The 22,376-nt window shown below is 42.3% G+C and overlaps 1 protein-coding gene across 3 annotated transcripts; it reads right to left on the bottom strand.

Annotated features, from left to right (window-relative positions):
- Positions 1–11,770: 11,770 nt before the first annotated feature.
- On the bottom strand, positions 11,771–21,533 carry fbxo8 (F-box protein 8). Of its 3 annotated transcripts, none has more exons than XM_026172122.2 (8): positions 20,822–20,963; positions 20,257–20,359; positions 19,360–19,443; positions 17,935–18,079; positions 17,698–17,824; positions 15,193–15,311; positions 14,550–14,746; positions 11,771–12,603 (listed from the first exon to the last, which is right to left on the bottom strand). In XM_026172122.2, the coding sequence occupies exons 2-8, from the start codon at positions 20,357–20,359 to the stop codon at positions 12,416–12,418; spliced, it is 963 nt and encodes a 320-aa protein (XP_026027907.1). In that variant the 5' UTR covers positions 20,822–20,963; the 3' UTR covers positions 11,771–12,415. The 3 variants fall into 3 exon arrangements, with proteins under 3 accessions (XP_026027907.1, XP_026027908.1, XP_026027906.1); XM_026172123.2 differs by lacking the exon at positions 20,822–20,963 and adding an exon at positions 21,393–21,533 and having other exon boundaries at positions 11,947–12,603; XM_026172121.2 differs by lacking the exon at positions 20,822–20,963 and adding an exon at positions 21,179–21,391 and having other exon boundaries at positions 11,947–12,603.
- Between the last annotated feature and the right edge of the window lie 843 nt (positions 21,534–22,376).

The following is a 22,376-nucleotide window of genomic DNA, read 5'->3' as shown; positions in this document are numbered from 1 at the left end:
GGATTCGTCTGAAACTTTACAAAAATGCTAAAATCAAGAAAAGCAAAGTAATGCTCGTGAAACTGCTGCAGCGGAAAACAGACAAAGAAATAAAATCTGAAAACACTGAATTCAGTTCATTTTGATTCAGTTTTATTTATAAGGTGTTCACGTTATCATTTTGTACTTAAGCTACTTCTTTGTGGTACAGAAACCGTTCTGATATCAAAACGTTCAGCTGCTTCTGGAAAAGTGTGCTACATTTCTTTTTTCCGGCTTTTTAACATATTTAACTTTTCAATAATTTTTTTTCCACTCAAATGAATGGAGAATGCTTCTCTTCAAACCCACCATATTTTGAAACTTCATTCATGCTCACTTCAGCATACTTTGAGTTAGAGAAAATAAAACCAAGTGACTTCTTCAGTCTCAGGCTACGTCCACACTAATACGTTATTGATTGAAAACGCATCTTTTTCTCTCCGTTTTGGCGTCCCGTCCACACTGAGACGCCGTCTTTGGTCAAGGAAAACGCAACGTTTTGAAAACGCTCTCCAAAGTGGACACATTTGAAAACGCCGTTTTCGGGTCCCAGTGTGGACAGCGAACCCGGGGCCTTTTTGAAAACAGTGATGACGCATTTTAGTCATGTGATGCAGTCATGTGACCAATTAAACTAAGATAGCGGAGGGCGTTTGCGCTCCAGATATCTTTTCTTCAAATTCTTTAATGCACACTTGCGTTTGCAACTTTGTACTTTTGTGTTACTCGCAGCAACAACTCCACCTCATTGTTAGTCCATTTGAAAAACTCGGTGCTTTTCCTCGACATTTTGCCGCAACGTTTCAAAGAGCCGGAAAGTAAATAAGCGGCAGAAAGAAATGAGGCAGGTCGAGTCGTCATGCATGTCACGCATGCGCAGGACTGGAACGTAAGCGTGTTCGGGCATTTCAATGTGGACGCACAACTGTGAAAACGAATGAAAACGATAGTGTGGACGCGGAGCGTTTCCAGACACGGGCACCATTTTCAAATTTATCCGGGCTAGTGTGGACGTAGCCTCAGCTGACTGCAGGTTTCCAACCTTATAAACAGCACATCTGCACAATGACTGAAACCAGCCCACTGAATGAACAATGGGCTGTGAGGTCAGTTCCAGGTCATTAATATGCAAATTGTCATGACCACTGATCAATGGCCATGAGTCCCATTCACAGAGAGTTGAATGGCTGCAATCACAGCATTGTAAGATGGTGACAGATGTACCCTTGGGCCCCTCGTTGATTCAGAGATGGTCTTTCCCCTTTCATGTAAATGGCCTCCTTGACTCCGCGCTCAAACCAGCGTTCCTCCCTGTCCAGGATGTACATCCTCATCATTGAAAGAGTGTTGTAGTGTCCTGATGACACCCAGTTTGTGCTCCATCATCATCATCATCATCCACTGGAGCACAAACTGGGTGTCATTAGGACGCTACAACACAGAACAAGCACCGTTCCCACAAACACTGCATCTCTGTGGCTTTTAAACCCCAGAACATGCTGCACCAAAAATGAGCCAGACTTCATACATGCAGACTGCACACTCCAGCCCAGGGGTGGGGAACTCCAGGCCTCGAGAGCCGGTGTCCTGCAGGTTTTAGATCTCACCCTGGGTCAACACACCTGAATAAAATGATTAGTTCATTATCAGGCCTCTGGAGAACTTCAAGACATGTTGAGGAGGTCATTTAAATCAGCTGTGTTGGGTCAAGGACACATCTAAAACCTGCAGGACACCGGCTCTCGAGGCCTGGAGTTCCCTACCCCTGGTCCAGCCTATGTTGGACAAAACCAGTTACCTTAAAACCATCAAGTGTCGCAGAGGTCTGCGCCATCTCCACCACTACGCCCCCGGAGCCGCGGCGGGCAACCCGACGCTGTGGTGCAAACTCACCGCGGAGAGCTGTGCTTTACCCCGGCTCCTCGGAGAAGAGGACCCACGGCGCGGCTACCTGGGAGTCACTCACGCAGTCCGGCTGGCGCATCTCCATCTGAACACCCCCGGCGTCGCGGCGCGGGCATCTCAGATGGCCAACAGCCCCCAGTGGCACCTCCTCTCTCCACGCTGGTCCTCGGGGATTCCATCGTCAGGAACGTGCGGATGAGGGGGGCGCTCACGCTGTCGTTCCCGGGAGCCACTGTTGTTGACATAGTGGACAGAATTCCCAACATTCTGGCATCCCACCCACAGGTTAACCGGCTCATCATCCACATCGGCACCAATGACATCCCCAAACAGCAATCTGAGCTGCTGAAGTTGGACTTCCTCGAACTCTTCAGCCTCCTTGGTCAGCTGCAGGTGAGTGCTTTTATCTCTGGGCCCACCCCCACCTGTGGCAGAGGGATAGGCCGTTTCAGCCGGCTGCTCAGCCTTAACACCTGGCTTTCCTCCGCCTGTGTCTCCCACGGCGTGGGTTTTATTAACAACTTTGATGCCTTCTGGGAGAGGAGGCATCTTTTTGGGGCAGACGGGCTCCACCTCAACGCCTGGGGACGCCGTTTGCTGTCCGCCAATTTGGCATTTGGCGTACAGCACTCCCGCACATCGCCCTGTCACTACCCCAAACTGACATTACCTGCTGATCCGTCTGCCACTGACTGATGTTCCCCTGGTCCCAGCTCCTATATTTGTTCCACTTTTAACAGTAATACACAAAACTCTGGACTAGGACCTTTCTCTCCCACAGTCAACACAATACCCGTCATAATCACAAACAGAGAGCAACAGAATTATCATAAATCCAGTAACTCCAAAAATATTAATAACCTCCGGCCTCTTCAAAAATATCAACATCCATCCAACTCTATTGTCAAAAATCCACCAGTCTCAATCAGTATGGCACTTTTAAATGTACGCTCTCTGTCGAACAAGTCTTTTATTATTAATGATTTAATTATAGATAATAAACTTGACTGTTTATTTTTAACTGAAACATGGCTGGGTTCGGATGCACCAGTTGTTCTCACTGAGGCCTCCCCACCAAATTTTAATTTCTCTTTTTCTATTAGAAGTGGTAAGAGAGGTGGTGGGACTGCATCTTTAGCCAACAACACACTCACCACCAAACAAATTTTATTTGATCATTTTACCACTTTTGAATTCCATGCTATTGTTTTCAGCAGCCCTCCAGTTTTATCTGTCACAGTTTATAGACCACCTAAAGACAGCGCTGCTTTTATCAAGGAATTCTCAGAATTTTTAACAAACATACATTCAAAATATAACATGATAATTTTAACCGGTGATTTTAACCTGCACATAGATAATCCTTCTGACCCTGCAACAAAAGAATTCTTAAACATCCTTCACTGTTTGGATTTTACCCAGCATGTCACGCAGTCGACTCACAACAGAGGACACACTCTGGACCTGGTCATCACCCATGGGCTGTCCACCAGCGTGTCCTCTGTTGTTGACTTGGCTGTCTCTGACCACTACTGTGTGTTTTTTAACATCACCGGTTTTATTCAGCGGGAGACCTCGGTGCGAACTGTGAGGCGGCGCTATCTAACCTCTGAAGTGGCTGCAAATTTTACCAGGGTTTTAGACGAATGCCCCCCTGTGATTTTACCTGCATCCTGCGATTTGATTTTTAGTTACTTCAACAGCAAACTGAAGAAAAGCCTTGACTCCGTTGCTCCACTCACCACCAAAAAGATTAACGTAAAACATGCATCACCCTGGAGAAACGAAGAAGTCAAAAAACTCAAAAGAAATTGCAGGGCAGCAGAAAGGAGATGGAGGAAAAATAAAAATACTATCAACCATCAAATATTTTGCGAGCAACTTAAAGTGTACAATAATACATTAAGGAAGTCAAGAAATTCATACTTCGCCAAAATAATCAGTATTAACAAAAATAATCCCAAGGTCCTCTTTTCCACCATAGATCATTTATTTAACCCTGATTTTAACAGCTCCCAAAGAACCCCCACAGACTCGCTCTGTGAGCAGTTTGCAGACCACTTCAGGGGAAAGATCAGCGCCATCAGATCTGATATTTTATCTAATCGCGATATGATTGTAAACACATCTGAGGGCTCGATTGTACCTGAGGAGACACTGGACAGCTTTGTCCTGGTTAATGCTGAGAACTTTCAGAAGGTTTTCTCCACAGTGAGACCCACCACATGTCTTTTAGATCCAATTCCTTCTTCACTCTTTAAAACACTTTATGGATTTTTTGAGGCTGAGCTTTTATGCATGATGAATTGCTCTCTTCAGTTGGGTGTCTTCCCTGCTGCCTTTAAAACGGCGGTGGTGAGGCCCCTTCTGAAGAAGAGCAATTTGGATTGTAATGATTTTAATAACTACAGACCTGTATCCAACTTACCATTTTTAAGTAAAGTCTTAGAGAAACTTGTTTTTACTCAGATTACTGATTTTCTCAATGATAGACAGATCCTGGAGATATTCCAGTCTGGATTTAGGGTGAACCACAGCACAGAGACGGCTCTCCTAAAGGTTTTAAATGATCTTAGATGTAACTGGGACTCCCAAAAGCTCTCAGTCCTGGTGCTACTGGATCTAAGCGCAGCCTTTGATACAGTAGACCACGCTATTCTTTTAAACAGACTGAAACACATGGTGGGCCTCTCTGGTGCTGTACACAGCTGGTTCACTTCCTATCTCTCTGACAGAACTTTTATGGTGAGTATGGATACATGCTCCTCTAAGATCCATAAAATGACATGTGGTGTGCCTCAAGGGTCGGTTCTAGGCCCTGTACTTTTTAATTTGTATATGCTCCCTCTCGGCGGTGTCATCAGGAGGCATGGAGTGAACTTCCACAGTTACGCTGATGACACGCAGCTGTACATCTCCGTGTCTCCTGATGACACCAGACAAATGGATGCCCTTTTTAACTGTATCTTGGATATAAGATCTTGGATGGCAGAAAACTTTTTACAGCTTAACCAGGACAAAACTGAAGTTTTAATTGTTGGTCCTGAGGCTCAGAGAGAGAAACTCTTGTCTAAATTAGAGGCATTTTCACTATGTCCTTCGCTACAAGTGAAAAACCTGGGTGTTATTTTTGACTCTGAGCTTGGTTTTATCCCACATATTAAACATGTAACTAAAATTGGATTTTATCATCTAAAAAATATAGCCAGAGTCCGCCCTATTCTCTCTCGGGCCAACACGGAGATGCTGATGCATGCTTTTATTACCAGTCGCATTGATTACTGTAATGCCCTGCTCTCTGGTCTTCCTAAGAAGAATATTTCAACTTTACAACTCTTGCAAAACTCGGCAGCTCGTGTGCTGACGAAGACCAGAGGGCGGGCCCACATTACACCGGTTTTAGAATCGCTGCACTGGCTCCCCGTGTGTTTCAGGATCGATTTTAAAGTTCTTTTATTGGTTTTTAAATGTCTTAATGGTCTTGGGCCTTCTTATCTCTCAGATCTGCTTTTACCATACGAACCCTCGCGGACCCTGAGGTCCTCTGGTACTGGCCTTTTGATTGTCCCTAAAGTCAGGACACATACTCACGGAGAGGCAGCTTTTCAGTGGTATGGTCCTCGTCTGTGGAACAGCCTGCCGGAGGAGCTCAGGGCCGCAGAGAACGTACATGTTTTTAAGAACAGGCTCAAGACCACCTTTTTAATTTAGCTTTTACTTAGCGTTTATTTATTTTATGCTTATTTATTCTATCCTGTTATTCTATTATTAATTTAGGATTTACCTAATATTTGTTTGATTTTATTCTTATTCGTTTTTTAATCTTCTTATTCTATTTATATTTATATTGTATCCTGTTCTTATTTATTTTATCATTTTACCCTGTATATATTGTATTGCGTCATATCTCCAGTGTTTCCTCGGAGGGCGCTCTCTGCACCGGGGCTGTTATTGACCGTGGCTGCTGGGTCTCTGGGGTCCTCTCAGACTGGCTGGGGGGCTCCTTTGCCTCCCTCCTGCTGTGTGCCCAGCCTGGAGGCTGCGGTCTGTGACCGGCTCCCGGTGCAGACGGCTCCCTGTTATAGTGTTTCCTCACTTGGCTCATGCGAGCCCAGCCCAATTTTTACTCTTTAAGTGTGCGCGTGTGTGTATGTGTGTGTGGGTGGGGGGATATATGTGTATTGAGAGTGCGGGGAGTGAGTTGGAGGGTGGGGTGGGCTGCTTTTAACTATGTAAAGCACTTTGTGCTACATTTTCTCTGTATGAAAAGTGCTTTATAAATAAAGATTGATTGATTGATTGATTGATCCCAACCTTCCCTCCCAAGAAGATTTAATTGGGAATTGAAATGGTAATATGTTTGTAAGGTCTGAAAGTTTAACGTTATTAGAATCTATTTATTCTACTTCTATCCAACTACAAACTACTGAGCTTGTCCTGTAGACACAGTAATACATTTCCATCATATAAATTAATTTTGTGCTCCAATAGGGAGGTTTAAATACCTTTGATATTCCAATTCTCGTGTATTGTGACGACCAGTATGTCTGTGGAAAATTGCAAATAATATGGGTGACCGTGTTCATCCTTGTCTGGTCCCTCTCTCCAGGGTGAAACATTGTGATATGACCTGTTGGTGGGTAAGTTATATAGAGCTGTTATCCAATGAATAAAAGACTTTCCAAAACCAAAGTTGTGAAAAAACTATGAAAAAGGACCAGTCAAAGATTTGTTCTGATTCTAGTGACATTACTATACTATGACATTATGATGCTTCTGGTGCAATTATCTCATAAATAACAGAAAGCCAAAGGTTCACTGTGGTTGTGTTACAAGACAGAGCATCCACAGCAGTAAGAGGTTAATGGTTTAGGGCCCGGATGGCTTGGGGATAGAAGCTCCTCTTGAGTCTCTCTGTCCTTGCCCGGAAGATGCGGAACCTTCTACCAGATTGCAGAAGTTGGAACAGTTTGTTGCCTGGATGGGACGGGTCCTTCAGTATCTGCTCTAGTCCGGCATCTCCTGGTGTAGGTGTCCTGAAGCGGGGGAAGAGCAATCCTGCAGCAGCGTTCTGCTGTACGGATCACTCTCTGGAGAGCTTTTTGGTCCTTCACACAGCTGTTCCCAAACCACGATGTCATGTTCTGTGTGAGGATGCTCTCCACATGGTGATGCTGTTAATAATAATAATAATGGATTGCATTTATATAGCGCTTTTCAAGGCACCCAAAGCGCTTTACAATACCACTATTCATTCACTCTCACATTCACACACTGGTGGAGGCTACAGTTGTAGCCACAGCTGCCCTGGGGCAGACTGACAGAAGCCAGGCTGCCATATCGCACCATCGGCCCCTCTGGCCATCACCAGTAGGCGGTAGGTGAAGTGTCTTGCCCCAGGACACAACGACCAAGAGCCGGGGCTCGAACCGGCAACCTTCCGGTTACAAGACAAACTGCCAACTCTTGAGTCACGATTGCCCCGACGGATGTTAGAGAGGCATCTACCTACCCAGTTCTCCCAGTGAGGAAGTCCAACACCCATGCACACAGATGGCTGTTGAGTCCCAGATCCCTCAGCTTTGTGAACAGTCTGCAGGTCACTATTGTGTTAAACGCTGAACTGTAATCAACAAACAGCATTCGCACATAGTTACCCTGTTTCTTGTCCACGTGGCTGAGAGTGGTGTGCAGGACGTGGGCGATGGCATCCTCTGTGGATCTGTTGGGTCGGTAGGCGAACTGGAGCGGATCTATGGTGTCTGGGATGGAGGAGGAGATGATGTTCTTCAGCAGCCTCTCGACCGCCTTCATTACTACCGAGGGCAGTGCAACTGGCCGGTAATCGTTCAGGGATGAGGGTTTGCTGTTCTTGGGCAAGACGGAAGTGAACACACCTGCTAGCTGGTCAGCGCAGCAGACGGCCGGTGATGCCGTCTGGCCCCGCTGCTTTCCTTGTGTTCACATGGTCAGAATTAGCCCATGAAAATGTGATAAAAGTTAAAAAAGGAAAACTCATTTTGTATTTTCATTTAAATACCCTGACAAGGCACACCTGTGAAGTGAAACCATTTCAGGTACATCATGAAGCTCATTGAAAAACAAATAGTGGCTACTTTGAGGAATCTAAAATATAAAACAGATTTAGAGTTATATATTATCTTTATAATCCCATATAATCCCATCTTCAATTCAATTCAGTTTTATTTATATAGCGCCACATCACAACAAAAGTCGCCTCAAGGCGCTTCTTGCTTCATATATGTGATGTTTTCAGTTTGTATCTACACAAAAATACAGAAAAAACACTGAACGAGAAGCTGTGTCCAAACGTTTGACTGGTAGTGTGTATATTTATGCAAATAATTAAAAAGTCACACTACGCCAGCTTGTAGCTTTGTTTGAGAGTGTGTAGAACAAACCTGATGACAGGAACTCCCAGAAAACTTAAAAGTAATAAAAAATCAATCAAAGTTTGAGAGCTGTGAGCAAAAAACGAAGCCGTAAACAGCTGGAAACCTGTGTGCTTATTACAGTAAACACAACAGTCTTGTATGTTTTACTTTATGAATTCATTTCTTTTGATCAACACAAATATTAACAGAGGGAGATACTTGATGAACCACACTGATCATTACAGTCTGCACTGGGCTTGTCTGCATCATCGTTTCACCGGACAGCATAATCACGATGTGGCGATAGCCAAACTGGCCAGCAGATGTCACCACGGAGTTGAGTTTCAGATCGTTTCAAAGCCTCGAGACACGTTTGGGTCAAAATCATCAGCAAAAGCGGAGCCGTTACACCACACGATGTCACATTATCTGACATCATCTGTACATGTCTTTCCTTCTAAAGGTATAATCTATAACTGGAGTCTGACAAACTCAGTGCCTCATGTAATACGAAAATAAGTAAACATGGCTTTAAACAAAATAATTTAGAGTGTCATACGCATCTGTTCAAGACAACCATGTGCTTATATTACAGCTGATGTGGGTACATTTGTGTTTTCAGTGACATATTACTGAAACACTAATTTCATGAAAAATAGTGCAAATTCCTAATTCATTCTCTCTGTAAATTAAATGCTGTATTATCCACGTTTTAAAAAGGGTCCAATTTTCAAGCATTTCCAGTAGTAACACAGCTGACGACAACATTAAGTTCCTTCTTTTAGCAATCAGTTGTGTTGGCACTGTATGAATATGGTCACACATGCACAGCAGTAAGTGTGCCTACATGTATGTATGGATGGGAATGTGTCTGTAGCCCCCGATCTTTAATCATTTGCAATGCATAAAACAAATAGCAGCAGGGGACAGGTTGTTCTGCGTCTGTCTCTGAATCACACACATCAAGTATCTGGAGTCGAGATTGAATGTTTTACCTCAAATACGAACACTCTTACACACTCCAGTTATTTTTGAGTTTGAGGAAGAAGCCGGTGTAATGAGTCATGAACTTAACAACCACATATCCTAAGGTTAACTTTAACTGAAGCCTGAGCTTTGCTTAACAGAAAATGACGACCTTGCAGAATCTAAACCTAACCTTTTCTGGTTCTCACCAGTTTTTATACACAAAGACGTGTTGCACGTGACCTCGGAGCCTTTGTACACTCACTGTCCTGTTGCATTTTTTATTGTCAGTCCCATTATCATGTTCTCGCCCTTCTCTCATTTATTCTTAATGCTAATTAGTTGCGGACAGCTTGCTGCTCGATTAGAAAGCTTGAGAACGTGGAGCATTGCTCCTATCTGATCCCCATCAGGTTTTTCATAGCTGTGTAAGTGTTTGTTGGGTTTTTGGTTTCTATTAGTCTACGTCTGACAACCCAATGTGTGTCTGGTTCATGATTGGTTCACGTATCGCTGGAAAAAAAAAAAAATTCTTTAAAGGTAAAATTTATGAATAATAATTTTAAAATCTGCTGAATTAAGAGGTTTACTTTTAAGTTATTAAATACTTTTCCATACTCCATCTACTCTGTTATACGCCTGCTAAGGTGGCAACTCATCTGTGACTTTGATAAATCACTTAATGTCATTTACTTGGTAATGCTAGCTGAGTTTCACACCAAGCACAGGTTGTAACTGATCTCAGTGCATTTAGCTGTGCATGTGCAATTCACCAGAAAAGCAGCTGCCGGCATCTCAGCTTTGCACAGCTTCAGTCGTTGTTAACGAGATGGACACAGAGAACGCTAGCGTAGCATAAGGATTCACGACAGCACGTCTGATATTAAAGGAGAGAGATCGCTTTACTTTCGTACGTTTTAATTTAGACAAGAGGAGCATTGCTTGTCTCGCTTGCTCTGAGGGAATGCCACAAGTTTCTCCCTTGGTTGAAACTCGTCAGGAAAATAAAGACACATCCTTGGAACAAGTTCTCAGTGCATTTTGACTTTCATAGCATAAGAACACAGAAAAAAACAACAATAAAGATTTCATAATTTAAACATTCGTGTCAAATGTCTGAGTGATAATGATCTAAAGAAGAGAATGAGTTGGACAGAAAACAAAACCAGTATCTTTTGACTGTTTTACAATACCCCCACCGTGATCAAATAAAATCAAACCCTTAATTAAACCACAGAAAATGTGTTGTTGCTATGGTTACATTAAGTGAACGCTGTGATCCCTTTAGCTGCAGCTACATTCTGGCTGTTGGCACTCGCTGTTAGAAGCTACGAGCACAGAGTGAGTATTGTGGTGGGGAATAAAGAGAAGAAGAGAGAGCAGAGAGAGACAGGACAGGAAGCACGCTACAGGAGAGAACCAGAGTTTAATCACTGCTCATAATTAAATACAGAGAGGTGAGTGAAGAAGAAGTGCTCCGTGCATCATGGGAAGCCCCCCAGCACCCGAAGCATATTGCAGCACATCTACAAGATGGTTCAGGTCACCTGATTAAAACTTTACTTTTAGTAAAAAGTAGAATGAGTATCTGTATCCACAATCAATCTATGTCCTCCCTATTGTAGTGCTACCTTACAAATCCATCAATAACAGCTCAGACACCGTGCAGCTAGTTATATAAATAGAAAGCTAAATAAAACTTGAGAGCACCGACTCACTCTCACTGACCTCTGAAAGCATGGGACTGCTTTTGCAGGGGTTGTGGTGTTACTGTAAAACAGAATTACACTACATGTGATTAATGTCACAGAACAAAGTGGAAGACTTTTTTGTTCAGGAAATAAAACTAAACTGTAGCAGTTGGGCTAAACTCTGTTCAGGACACAGTTTTATGAACGCCCTAAATCATAGTTATACTCTGTTATAAATGTTATTTACAGAGTTCTGGCATCCACCCCTGTTCAGGAGGCAAAGACCCAATAAAACTCCTCTTTTCTTGGCTAACATTATCTCCTTCTACACTTGATTTGAGCTATTTTTCTCTTAATAAGCATCCATCTCCATCACCACCAAGCCACTGCTATGACACGTTTTCTTAAATCACATACTCACTTTCAACTAAAAGTAACTAAAGATATGCATGTTTATTAGCTGTTACTAACAATCAACTGTATTGCAATTTGCAATATTTAAAATTTACAACAGCAGCCCTCCTGCAAGAACAAGATTCTCACACATTCATTTTAAACTACATGTGGATATAGAGTGTCTCAATTTTCTTTCATTAATATAATTAGAAAATCTTTCCGACTTGCAGCAGGAATCCTCTGTTTGACTTCAGCGTTGCCACAGTAGTATTATAGCCTCCATAACTTGTGTTTGTTACAGATACTGCAGGTAAAACCCTGTTACATGGCATCGTTTAGTGTTCATGTGTACTGACTCTTATGCCTCAGGATGAGAGCCCAGTGGTTAAATTATAGTTCGGAGGGTTTTGAGACATATTTAGGCTTATTCAGCAAAGCAGTTTCAAAAACAGTCTACAACTGATCTACTAGCCATAGTGTCCATACGGCTGATCAAGCCTACTGTTTATAGCATGGGCTCAACTGCTTAACAATTAATCTTCTTATTAAACTGATGGTATGTTTGATACTGTGTTAGCTCCATTTAATTTCGTGTGTCACTACCAACAAGAGTGAGCCAGGCTTCGTCCTGCAGCTGAGAGACGAGCAGCGCTTAGCTAAACGGAATCAGCAGAATTACCCTGACATCTGAAAACAGACTGAAGACGAAGCTTTTCCTGCTCTTCCTCCACCATCAGTCAGTAGTCCCTTTCAATCAGTGCAGTGTCTTCGTGGCTCTGCTTCAAATCTCCTCCTCTGCAGTGACTGGGTTTTAAAGAAATTAGGTTCTTTCACATGTCAACATTAATTTTTGGTAGCGCAGTGTCTCTCGCAGTGGAGTGACAATTTTATTTGTTTCTGATCTTTCCAGTAAGATTTAGCCGTCGTATTCCTCGTTAGATGTGAAAAGTTGTTCGAATCCATTTCTGTGGTGATCCATACTTTTAGACACGAGGCCGGTTCTTATTTTTTCAGTGCAGTACGGTCAGCTGACAGTTGGAGCTACGCAGCAACGTGGCCGATCAGGTATATGTTATCGTAGAGGTGGCCTACGAAGTCATCCGAAACATTGTGTGCTGCTCGTCGTGTGTTCCTGATAAACTCCCTCTTGGACATCTTGTTTTTCACGTGTGGGCTGGTGAGGTCGATGGAGAGCAAGATAAGGCTGTAGCACAGCACATACACAGCATCTGCAGAGAGAAGGCACCAGATTGGAATTGGAGAGAGGAACAGAAAGTGGAAAAACTCGTCAATCTGAGTGATTTCTACTACTAAATAGCTCTAGAGCATTCTTGTTTCCAAGACTTTCCAGAGGGGACAGGTGGTTAGATTACCACATCCATGAAAAGGCAGTAATCCATCCCTCTCTAGTCTTGGGCTCTAAAGTGTCAGACTGATCCTGCTACAATTCCTAACCACACAAGCAGTTCAGACGAGTTAGCAATAATCCAGAGAGGCATTGGTTTCTCTGTGTTCTGCTGACATTAACAAAGCCTTTGGTAAATGCAGGGAAAGAATAAAACCTTCTGACATCCTTATTATGTGGCAGTGAATGAGGTTTTCATGTCATGTCTGCATACTACAGTTTGTTGTTACTACAGCAGGACGATGAAAATCACACTCCCTCGACATTTCTGAATCCGAAAAACTGAAGCTTCCAGTTTTACTCTTATTATCATTTATCTGTTTCAGAAATCAAATACAAGACGGTTCGCTGTCAATGACAACATCAGTTTAACGGTTCTGGCAAAAACAAAATATCCACGAATGTTAGCATCTTAGTGTTTGCTGGGCATCTCTTTAATGCTAGCACCAAAGAAAAGGTTTTACAGAGAGTTGTGTGTGAGGGTGGACATTATGAAAGGACTTGGACTGGCAAGGCAGAGAGATTATTAAGATGGAAAAGATGTGCAGCAGATTAAGGATAGCAGTGGCTATGTGCTAACAGGTAAAGATAGTGTGTTGAGTAGATAAAAGGAGTACTTTAAGGAGATGATGAACACAGAAAATGAGAGAGAGGAGGGCGGATGGAGGACAGAGTGAATGAGACAAAATCAGGGCCGCTATGAAGCAGATGAAGAGTGGAAAGGCAGGTCGTTCAAATGACGTACCGTGTCTTATTTTGGAGGAGTTTTTGATCAGACTATTTAACAAAGGATGGCTGAGGAAGGGTACAGTGTTTCCAAAACAAGAGTGATGTGCAGCAACTACAGAGGGATAAAGCTGGTGAGCCATCTTCATGCCAAGAAAGAGCTCTACAGATGCAAATGAGATGTTCTTTGAGAGGGTCAAATGGAGCTGCTAGGAAATGTGTATGAGGAAGTCAGAAAATCAGAAGCATAAACAGCTGGGGAAGGATAGTAAGGAAGTGAGACAGTGGTGAGGTGTGCGGTCGGAGTGACAGATGGATTCCAGGTGGTTGTGGAATTAAATCAGGGATCAGCTCCGAGCCCCTTCTTGTTTGCTATGGTGATGGACAAGTTGGCAAATAAGGTCAGGCAGGAGTCTCCATGGACTTTGATGTTTGCAGATGAGAGCAGGTGAAAGAGAGCTTGCAACAGTGGAGCTATGCAGGAGCAAGACAGAATACACTTGTGTGTGTGAGAGGCAGGCGGGTGCTACGGTGAACACAGAGCAGAAAGAGTGAAAGGGGATGAATTTAAATATGCTGGGTCAACCGTTTAACGCGACGCACAAGAAAGGTAAACAAGTGCACGCAGGGTGGAGTGGGTGGAGATGGACGTCAGGGTGATTTGTGACAAAAGGAAGGTTTACAAGATGATAGTGAGACCTGCTATGATGAATGGTTTGGAGATGAATTCAGAGAAGCAAGGATTAGATGGTTTTGGGCATGTTTAGAGAGGCGATAGTGGACACATTGGACAAAGGATGTTGAATTTGGAGCTGTCAGACATGAAGAAAAGAGGAGGCCCACAGAGGAGAGGACATGCACGGGCTTGGTTGGACAGAGGAGGATGCGAGGGATACGGTGAAATGATCCTATGTGACAAGCCATAAAGGAAGCAGCTGAAGAGGAAGAAGACTATCTTCTATCAAAGAGCCATCTCGAGGCCCAGACACACTGGTGACACTTAAGTTAACTCCTGTACTTAAAGCAGGAACACTAAGTACTAACCAGGACTGAGGCCCAGCTCTCGAACAAGCCCAGGGTTACAGGTACAAAACCTGTGGCTGAACTTGGTAATAAGGGTTTCCAGATATTCTCCTCTCTCCTCGGGCGCATGGATGTGTCTGAAGAAATCCCTCAGAGCATTGGGGAGAAACTGGTTACTGAAGTTATGGAGCTTCACCAACTCATCCAGGACATCCCGTCTGCCCACACAGAAACATACAGTCACACAAGCTGCAGTCACAGAATAGCATACAGATACTATCTTTATTTATTTAACCTTTATTTATCCCATTGAGATTCAATTTGTCATTTACAAGAGAGACTTGTTCCAGACAAACATATTAAAATATCTATACTAACATGAAAATACATTTAATAGTTAGCAGTAAAGGCATATTTATATATTTGGGGATAGTTAGGACCAAATGTATTTGGACACAGTAGGTAAACATTTTCCCTCTGAGCACCATCACACTGGACTGCAAACTAATCTATTATGATGTGACTGTCTCTAAACATTCATGGACCTATGAACTGCAAGTGTCAACCTTTCAGCTTAACAAACTGTTGTGAATGTCAAGTGAAGAGTGGTGTGTGTGTGTGTGTGTGTGTGTGTGTGTGTGTGTGTGTGTGTGTGTGTATTAACCTCTCATCCAGATAAATCCTTAGCATCTTCCAGTTGAGCCGTCTGGTGTAGAAAATAAACTTTGCCAGCTCAGTGGGGTGATCCACTAGTATACCTTTGGACATGAAGTAACTGATACCCTACAAACACAAAGAGGAAAATGATGCTCTGAAATAGCAAAGACTTGTAGGACTAAAGTTAGAATCTAGACACTGACTCAGCGACTCAGGGAAGGGGGACGTCTGCGTCTCAGGGTCAGACACAGAAAGCCCGCCGAACAGAGAGGCAGCTCTAAAACAAATGCTTCCCAAGAGAAAACTACAAGTTGTAGCCGACAAATTCTTTTACTGTGAGCGGCAGCGTCTCCCAATCTACAAAACACTCAATTTTCATGCAGTATTTATTATATAGGCGTGGTGACAGTGTAACGACAGCTTGGTTCTTGCACTCTCACTACGATTAGCTGATTTCAGTCCGTGTGTTGGGGAAAGGAAAATAGTGGCACAGTTTATAGTGTGGATACGGACATTACTTCGATTTTTTTCGCACAAAGGGACACGAGCACAATGGTAAAGTAGAGACTATTTGAGGACAGAAACAACAGCACAATGTTGCTAACACAACATGCACCTGCACAGACAGCATGCTAAAGCTAAGCTAGCCAATAACCCACAATGACACTAACGTTGAGTAAATGCTGACCCCAGCCCAGCGCCGTCATTTGCGCTGTTGAACTACAAGAGTTACCAAACTAATGAGCAGTCAGGTTGCTAGTTTATTTTGTTATGCTAGCAATCTCCCACTCTAGCTTGTTGATCAACCAAAGACCTAAACAGAGTTTTCATTCATTTGAAAGCCTGATGCTTAGCCTTGTCCACCCCTGTTGGAAAACGCAAACTCAATTTTGACCATTCGAGAAAAAATTACCCATAATCATCTCACAGATGTAACATTATCTACAGCTACTTTCAGCACCATTGATATTTATTTAGAGATTTTTCTTTCTGAGTTAACTTCAATAATTACTTCCTCCAAACCATCAACGTGTCTTTTAGACCCCATTCCTACAAAACTGCTCAAAGAAGTCCTGCCATTAATTAATTCTTCAATCTTAAATAGGATCAACCTATCGACTCAATTGGTTATGTACCACAGGCCTTCGAGCTGGCAGTAGTTAAAAAGCCATCACTTTTAGCCACTTTTTAGCCATCACCAATCATAAGTCAGTCTCCTTTCATATCAAACATCCTTGAAAGAGTAGTTGTCAAACAGCTAACAGATCATCTGCAGAGGTTTATTTGAAGAGTTTCAGTCAGGTTTCAGAGCACAGCACAGCACAGAAACAGCTTTAGTGAAGGTTACAAATGATCTCCTTATGGCCTCTGACAGTGGACTCATCTCTGTGCTTGTCCTGCTAGACCTCAGTGCAGCGTTCGATACTGTCGACCATAATATCCTATTAGAGCGATTAGAACATGCTGTAGGTATTACAGGTACTGCACTGCAGTGGTTTGTATCATATCTATCTAATAGACTCCAGTTTGTGCATGTAAATGGAGAGTCCTCTTCACACACTGAGGTTAATTATGGAGTTCCACAGGGTTCAGTGCTAGGACCAATTCTGTTTACATTATACATGCTTCCCTTAGGCAGCATCATCAGAAGACATAGCATACATTTACACTGCTATGCTGATGACACCCAGCTCTATCTGTCCATGAAGCCAGATAACACACACCAATTAGTTAAACTGCAGGAATGTCTTAAAGACATAAAGACCTGGATGGCCGCTAACTTTCTGCTTCTTAATTCAGATCAAACTGAGGTTATTGTACTCGGCCCTGAAAAGCTTAGAAATATGGTATCTAAGCAGATTCTTACTCTGGATGGCATTACCTTGGCCTCCAGTAACACTGTGAGGAACCCTGGAGTCCTTTTTGACCAGGACATGTCCTTCAACGCACATATTAAACAAATATGTAAGACTGCTTTCTTCCATTTGTGCAACATCTCTAAAGTTAGAAATATCCTGTCTCAGAGTGACGCTGAAAAACTAGTTCATGCATTTATTGCTAAAAACTAAAAGCTCCTTGAAAAGCCTTCAATTGATCCAAAATGTTCCAGCAGGAGTACTGACAGGGACCAGAAAGAGAGATAAATATTTCTCCTGCATTGGCTTCCCTTCACACAGATGCTATTCATTTATTTGTAAGTGAGCAAACCTACAAATTCAGCAGGGGATCAAATACTTATTTCCTCCAGTGTATAACTGTATCAACTGTTATCACTGAAGGTTTAGACAACAGACTGCAGATGCCCCAAATCCAGATGTGCGCATCAACCAATACTGACCCTTTGACTAAATCATTAGGTCAGGTGAAGGACGGGGATTAAGTTATTTTGTTCTTACACTGAAATCCTGGAAAAATTAACATATTGGCTGGCAGGAGATTTGATGGAAACAAAAGAAATATTCACAGTTGATGCGTCTCTACTACAGATCCTGGGTGTAACTTTATATATTACCTCCTGTGGGTTAGCATTGAATGTCAGGCTGCCTTCATCTAGCTGTAGGTATAGTCTTCTATATGAGAAACCAGCAGGAAGCCTTCTGTTGTAGATGGAGCAGTGGCCCCAAGTGGACTTACATAGCCTGGAGGAATTGACATGGATTATTAAAAAAAAAACAACAACATAGACATTTGTAACACTTCTAGTAAAAATGTAATTACCACAAGAAAAAACCGAGGTGAAGTGCCTTACCCCTGCCAAAGATATTCATCATTTCCCAGACCCTGCCACACACATCCAGCCAGGCACAGATCAGTAGCATTCAGGTATGACAGTATGGTGATGCCCAGTTCAGGTGGCAGCATCTCCAAGTCTATAAAACCATGAGGTTCCTTACCTACCAAAAAAGGAGAGACAAAATAGACAGACGTATTCAGATTTAGTTGTAGCATTTTTCTGTATTTGGTTGCACTGCGTGCTTTTAGAACATATGAGCTGTGAAATTGATGAAGACGTTTTCATAATTTGCTCTGTTTTTCGATTTGCATACATTTTCTTAAGCTGCAGTGTGTTCAGACCTCGGGGCCAACTAAGAGACCCCAGTACCAGGACTTCAAAATGCAAACTGACTTGAAGCACTGTACGCGTACTTTGTCCTGATTTTAAGTACATGCTAAAAAACTCATTTACTAAGCAGAACTCATGGCAGAACTCATGGCCAAACAGCTATGCCTCTCACTAATTACACCCAAATTTCTTGGAAACCTTCGGACAGCATACAATCCTTTCCTACAATAGAATAGTTACAGCCCACCAGCCTCACCTAATGGCAGGATCCAGGTTGAAACCCCGGATGGAGCCTTTCTGTGTGGCTAATAATCAAGTTGGATGAAAGTATTTATCTCTTTCTTAGGTTTAACGTCCTGCATATGAATCAAAAGTAATAGCCTATTAACTACAGCTATTCTGATTATGTACAAAATGTTAAAAGAAGCAACTAAACAGTACTGAAGTGGAGATGAAACACTACATTAATAAAGGCATCGATTTAACATTATATGTCAAGTTGGCTTTAAGAAATAAGTGTCTAAAGTTACATGTTTAGTACAGAGTATGATGTCATTGGGTTGTTTGGTTGCTGCCAATAGACTTTGATTAGTTTATGTTGGACCAACAAGCTGTAGTTACTGACACTGTTTGATTGTTTCTTGTTTAGTTAGGTTTATCAAGTGGTGCAATCAACTGACAGAGCAGACGTCTGCAAGATGCGATCAGCATGGTTTTATTCAATAAAGCTGTCCCTCTTCCAAACAGTTTACAACATAACAAGTTAGTACATGTGCATCACAAGTTTTTACCCAAGCACGATCGTGTCAGAGGGGGACCCGACTGATGTGTGGAATGGACAATGTAACAAACACACAAACAAAAATGGAGCCTCAAAGGACAGGATGCTACAGAAACCTATTTCCTTGTTTTAGTTTAGAAATCCTTATCTCACATGATCTCACTGAGTGGATTATTTCATAGTGAAAGTGAAGAGAAGTGAAGCCCAAATGTAAGTAAACGAGAATGAAGGACTTTTTCCTCCCTGGGGACATGGTCACAGATGTTTGGATTCCCGACAGGCATGAATTGTTAATACAGATTGCATCGTGTGTGTTTGTATGTTTATACCGCCACTGCGTGTTCTCAGCAGATGATAGATGTCAGGCCGATAGCAGTGCTGTGGAGCTCTTTTCTGCGAGCCTGCATCTCTCCCTGGGTAAAGAAGAAAATGTTTTTCTATTCAGTCGCAGATATTGAAATTCACCTCGAGGAGAAAAATGAATCATTTTCTGACTCTAAGCTTCACCACTGGTTAATTGTTTTCAGTGGATTTGGTAGAAACTGCCAAAAGTTAAAAATAATCCTAAAGAGGAGAGGATAAATGCAGTTAGCTGTCAGTTCAAATGACAGCATGTGTAATTACTGTACATGGCATAAGAAACTCATTAATGCTTAATAATATATACAGATTTAGGAATAAATAAATATATGCTGACTTTAGGGCTGTCCAGCGGTGTGGTGGTTAGCACCATCACTTCACAGGAAGAAAGCCGTTGGTTTGAATCCAGGAGCCCTTTCTGTGTGGAGTCTGCATGTTCCCCTCTCTGGCCACACTCGAAAGACGTGTAATTAGTGAATTTAAATCGGCCATGAGTGTGACAGGTTATCTGTCTGTGTTAGCCTTGACAGATCAGTGACATGTGCAGGGTGAGCCCCTGCTCTTCCCCTGTTACAGCTGTGACAGCATCCCCACCCCATGACCCTGGACTGAGCGGAAGAAAATGTATATTTTTGATTCATTATCTTCACATATAAAACTATTACAAATAGGAGATAGTAATTTAAATCTATATCATTCAGAGAACTTGGCTACATCTATAAATGACGCCGCACCCTGGATTGCAGTCTAACACCGGGAATATTTATATAAATTACACCAGAACGTTTCAGTTTCAAAATTTCAGTGAAATATAGAATTTCCATCATTTCCAAGTCAATTCTGTTTCCTGCTCTGAAGCAGAGTACCTTGCTCCTGTCGTCCCCCTCCTCTCTCAGCCAGTCGATCAGCGAGCTCTTCCTGAAGCTGCTGCTGTTGTCTGGGAGGCAGCCTCCACAGTGCCTGACCCATCTGTAACAGGAGGGAGACACTTAGATGATATAAAGGAATATGCTACATTTCCACTTACCTGTGTGAAAAATAAAGTAGTAGACTACATCTTTTTTTGTACACGCATGTTTCTTCTTTGCATACTTTGACATGACATTAAATACATGATCAATGGATGTATACAGTGAGCACTGTTCGAGGCAACATTTGACCATTTACTTTATGAACAGGGGTCATACTTTTTAGATCAAACCTGGTTATTAAAAAATCGAGATTATAAAGGGTTAAGACTGAAGCAAAGTAATGAGCCGCTGTGTCCCGTTTCATGTATTAAAAAGCCTACGCAGCCACCAGAATCTGACAGCACTCTAACTGCTTCAGAATAAATAACGATCACCGACACAGGCCTACATTTAGCAAACACTGTCAGATCCACAGAGCACACATGCTGCTAACTAGCTTCAAATTTGGCTTGTTCGGTACCTGCGTGCCAACAGCAAGGAGACAGCGGCTAGTCTGAAGGCCGGTCAAACGTCAGCTGTTTTACATAAACAACTTCCATTACACTGTTGTAAACATCAACGCTGGAAGTTCCAGCCAGCACGGTAGTTTGACTTGCAGACCCGCCCTCCCTTCAATACCACTGGCCACAAAATCACAGTAGCATTGAACCTCTTAACCCATTGGTTGAACTGTCTTTCACTCTTATGCTAGTCTTTCAATTCATCAAGTTAGCCTACCAAGATAGTTTAAGTGCACCGAGGACACAAATGCGTTCTCTTTATTTCCATATTAAAGAACATATGAGTTCGTCACAGAAACGTAAGTGGCGCTACCAACCTGACTTCAATGATTCCTCTGACAACCTGACCTGCGCACAATGACAGCTGGAAGCGCGAGTTCCTTATTATCAAACGGATACTGCAGTAATTTCATTAAGCCGAGTACAGATAACAACAGAACAACAGGTCCTCCGGTTCAGCAGAGCCCTTCAATACAGGAGTCTACCAACTGAATTATGTTTCCACTCTCTTCTTCCTGTCGGCCCTCCCACCTTTTGTATCGCGTCATATAGACAAAAAAGGTTGAATCGAAAGAAAATGTGTCTTCCCCCGGTTTGTCTTTATCAGTGGATTAAAGTTTACGTATTTAACATGAATGTGATAAATAAGCTTTAAAAACAAAAAAAACAAAAGCAGAACCAGCGTCTGCGTCACTGACGTCAACTTATTGCATGACGTAGGCAACGCGCACAGACCCAAGAGCCAATCAGCCTGCTTTACAAGTCGGATCAGGGGACAGTGGTTAATGGTTAATTATTGGATACACCTGAAAGCTCATAATAAGCGTCATCCTGTTAAGAAAGTGTTTTGGAAAAATGAAAGGATTAAAAAATAGTTTTGGGTGGGTTGGTAGAGTATTTCAAGTATATAGCACAGAATTAGGACCCATGGAAATACACAACTGTAGACATCAGATATTAAAAAGAGAAGAAATATAACAGATATTTGTTAAGAATTTTATAACAGAGTAGAGATCAAGTAGAGTGATTACTTGCAGATTTATACAGATGGATCGAAAGAGCCAAAAACTGAAACAACTGGTGTAGCAGTAGTGGCTCCTGAATTATAAAATAAAATATCAAGATTTCAAAAAAGAACATCAATTTAGTTTTTAGTATATGTGGTGTAGAATTGTATGTATGTATGTATTTAGCGTAACAAAAGAGCAGATAAGCTGGCTAAGGAAGCTATTACAAGAGTAGATATTTTAGTAGATATATTAGTTTGGAAAATAGTACATTATGAAAAATGGTGTGGAGTAATGAGGTAAAAGGTAACTGTATAAAATACAGTTGGAGTTACAAGACAGAGGAATAAGTAGGCCGGAGGGGATAATAATAAATAGAATAAGAACAGGTCATTGCTCTTTGAATGGCACTCCTTTCAACATGGGGAAACATCTAGCTGGTTTATGTAATCGGTGTAATGCTATAGAAACAATAGAACGTGTGCTTATTAGCTGCCGGAAATAAGTC

The sequence above is a fragment of the Astatotilapia calliptera genome, chromosome 6, assembly GCF_964374335.1.
Source record: "Astatotilapia calliptera chromosome 6, fAstCal68.1, whole genome shotgun sequence".
In the NCBI taxonomy this organism is placed as follows: Eukaryota; Metazoa; Chordata; class Actinopteri; order Cichliformes; family Cichlidae; genus Astatotilapia; species Astatotilapia calliptera.
This window is presented reverse-complemented; position numbering and strand designations above follow the sequence as displayed.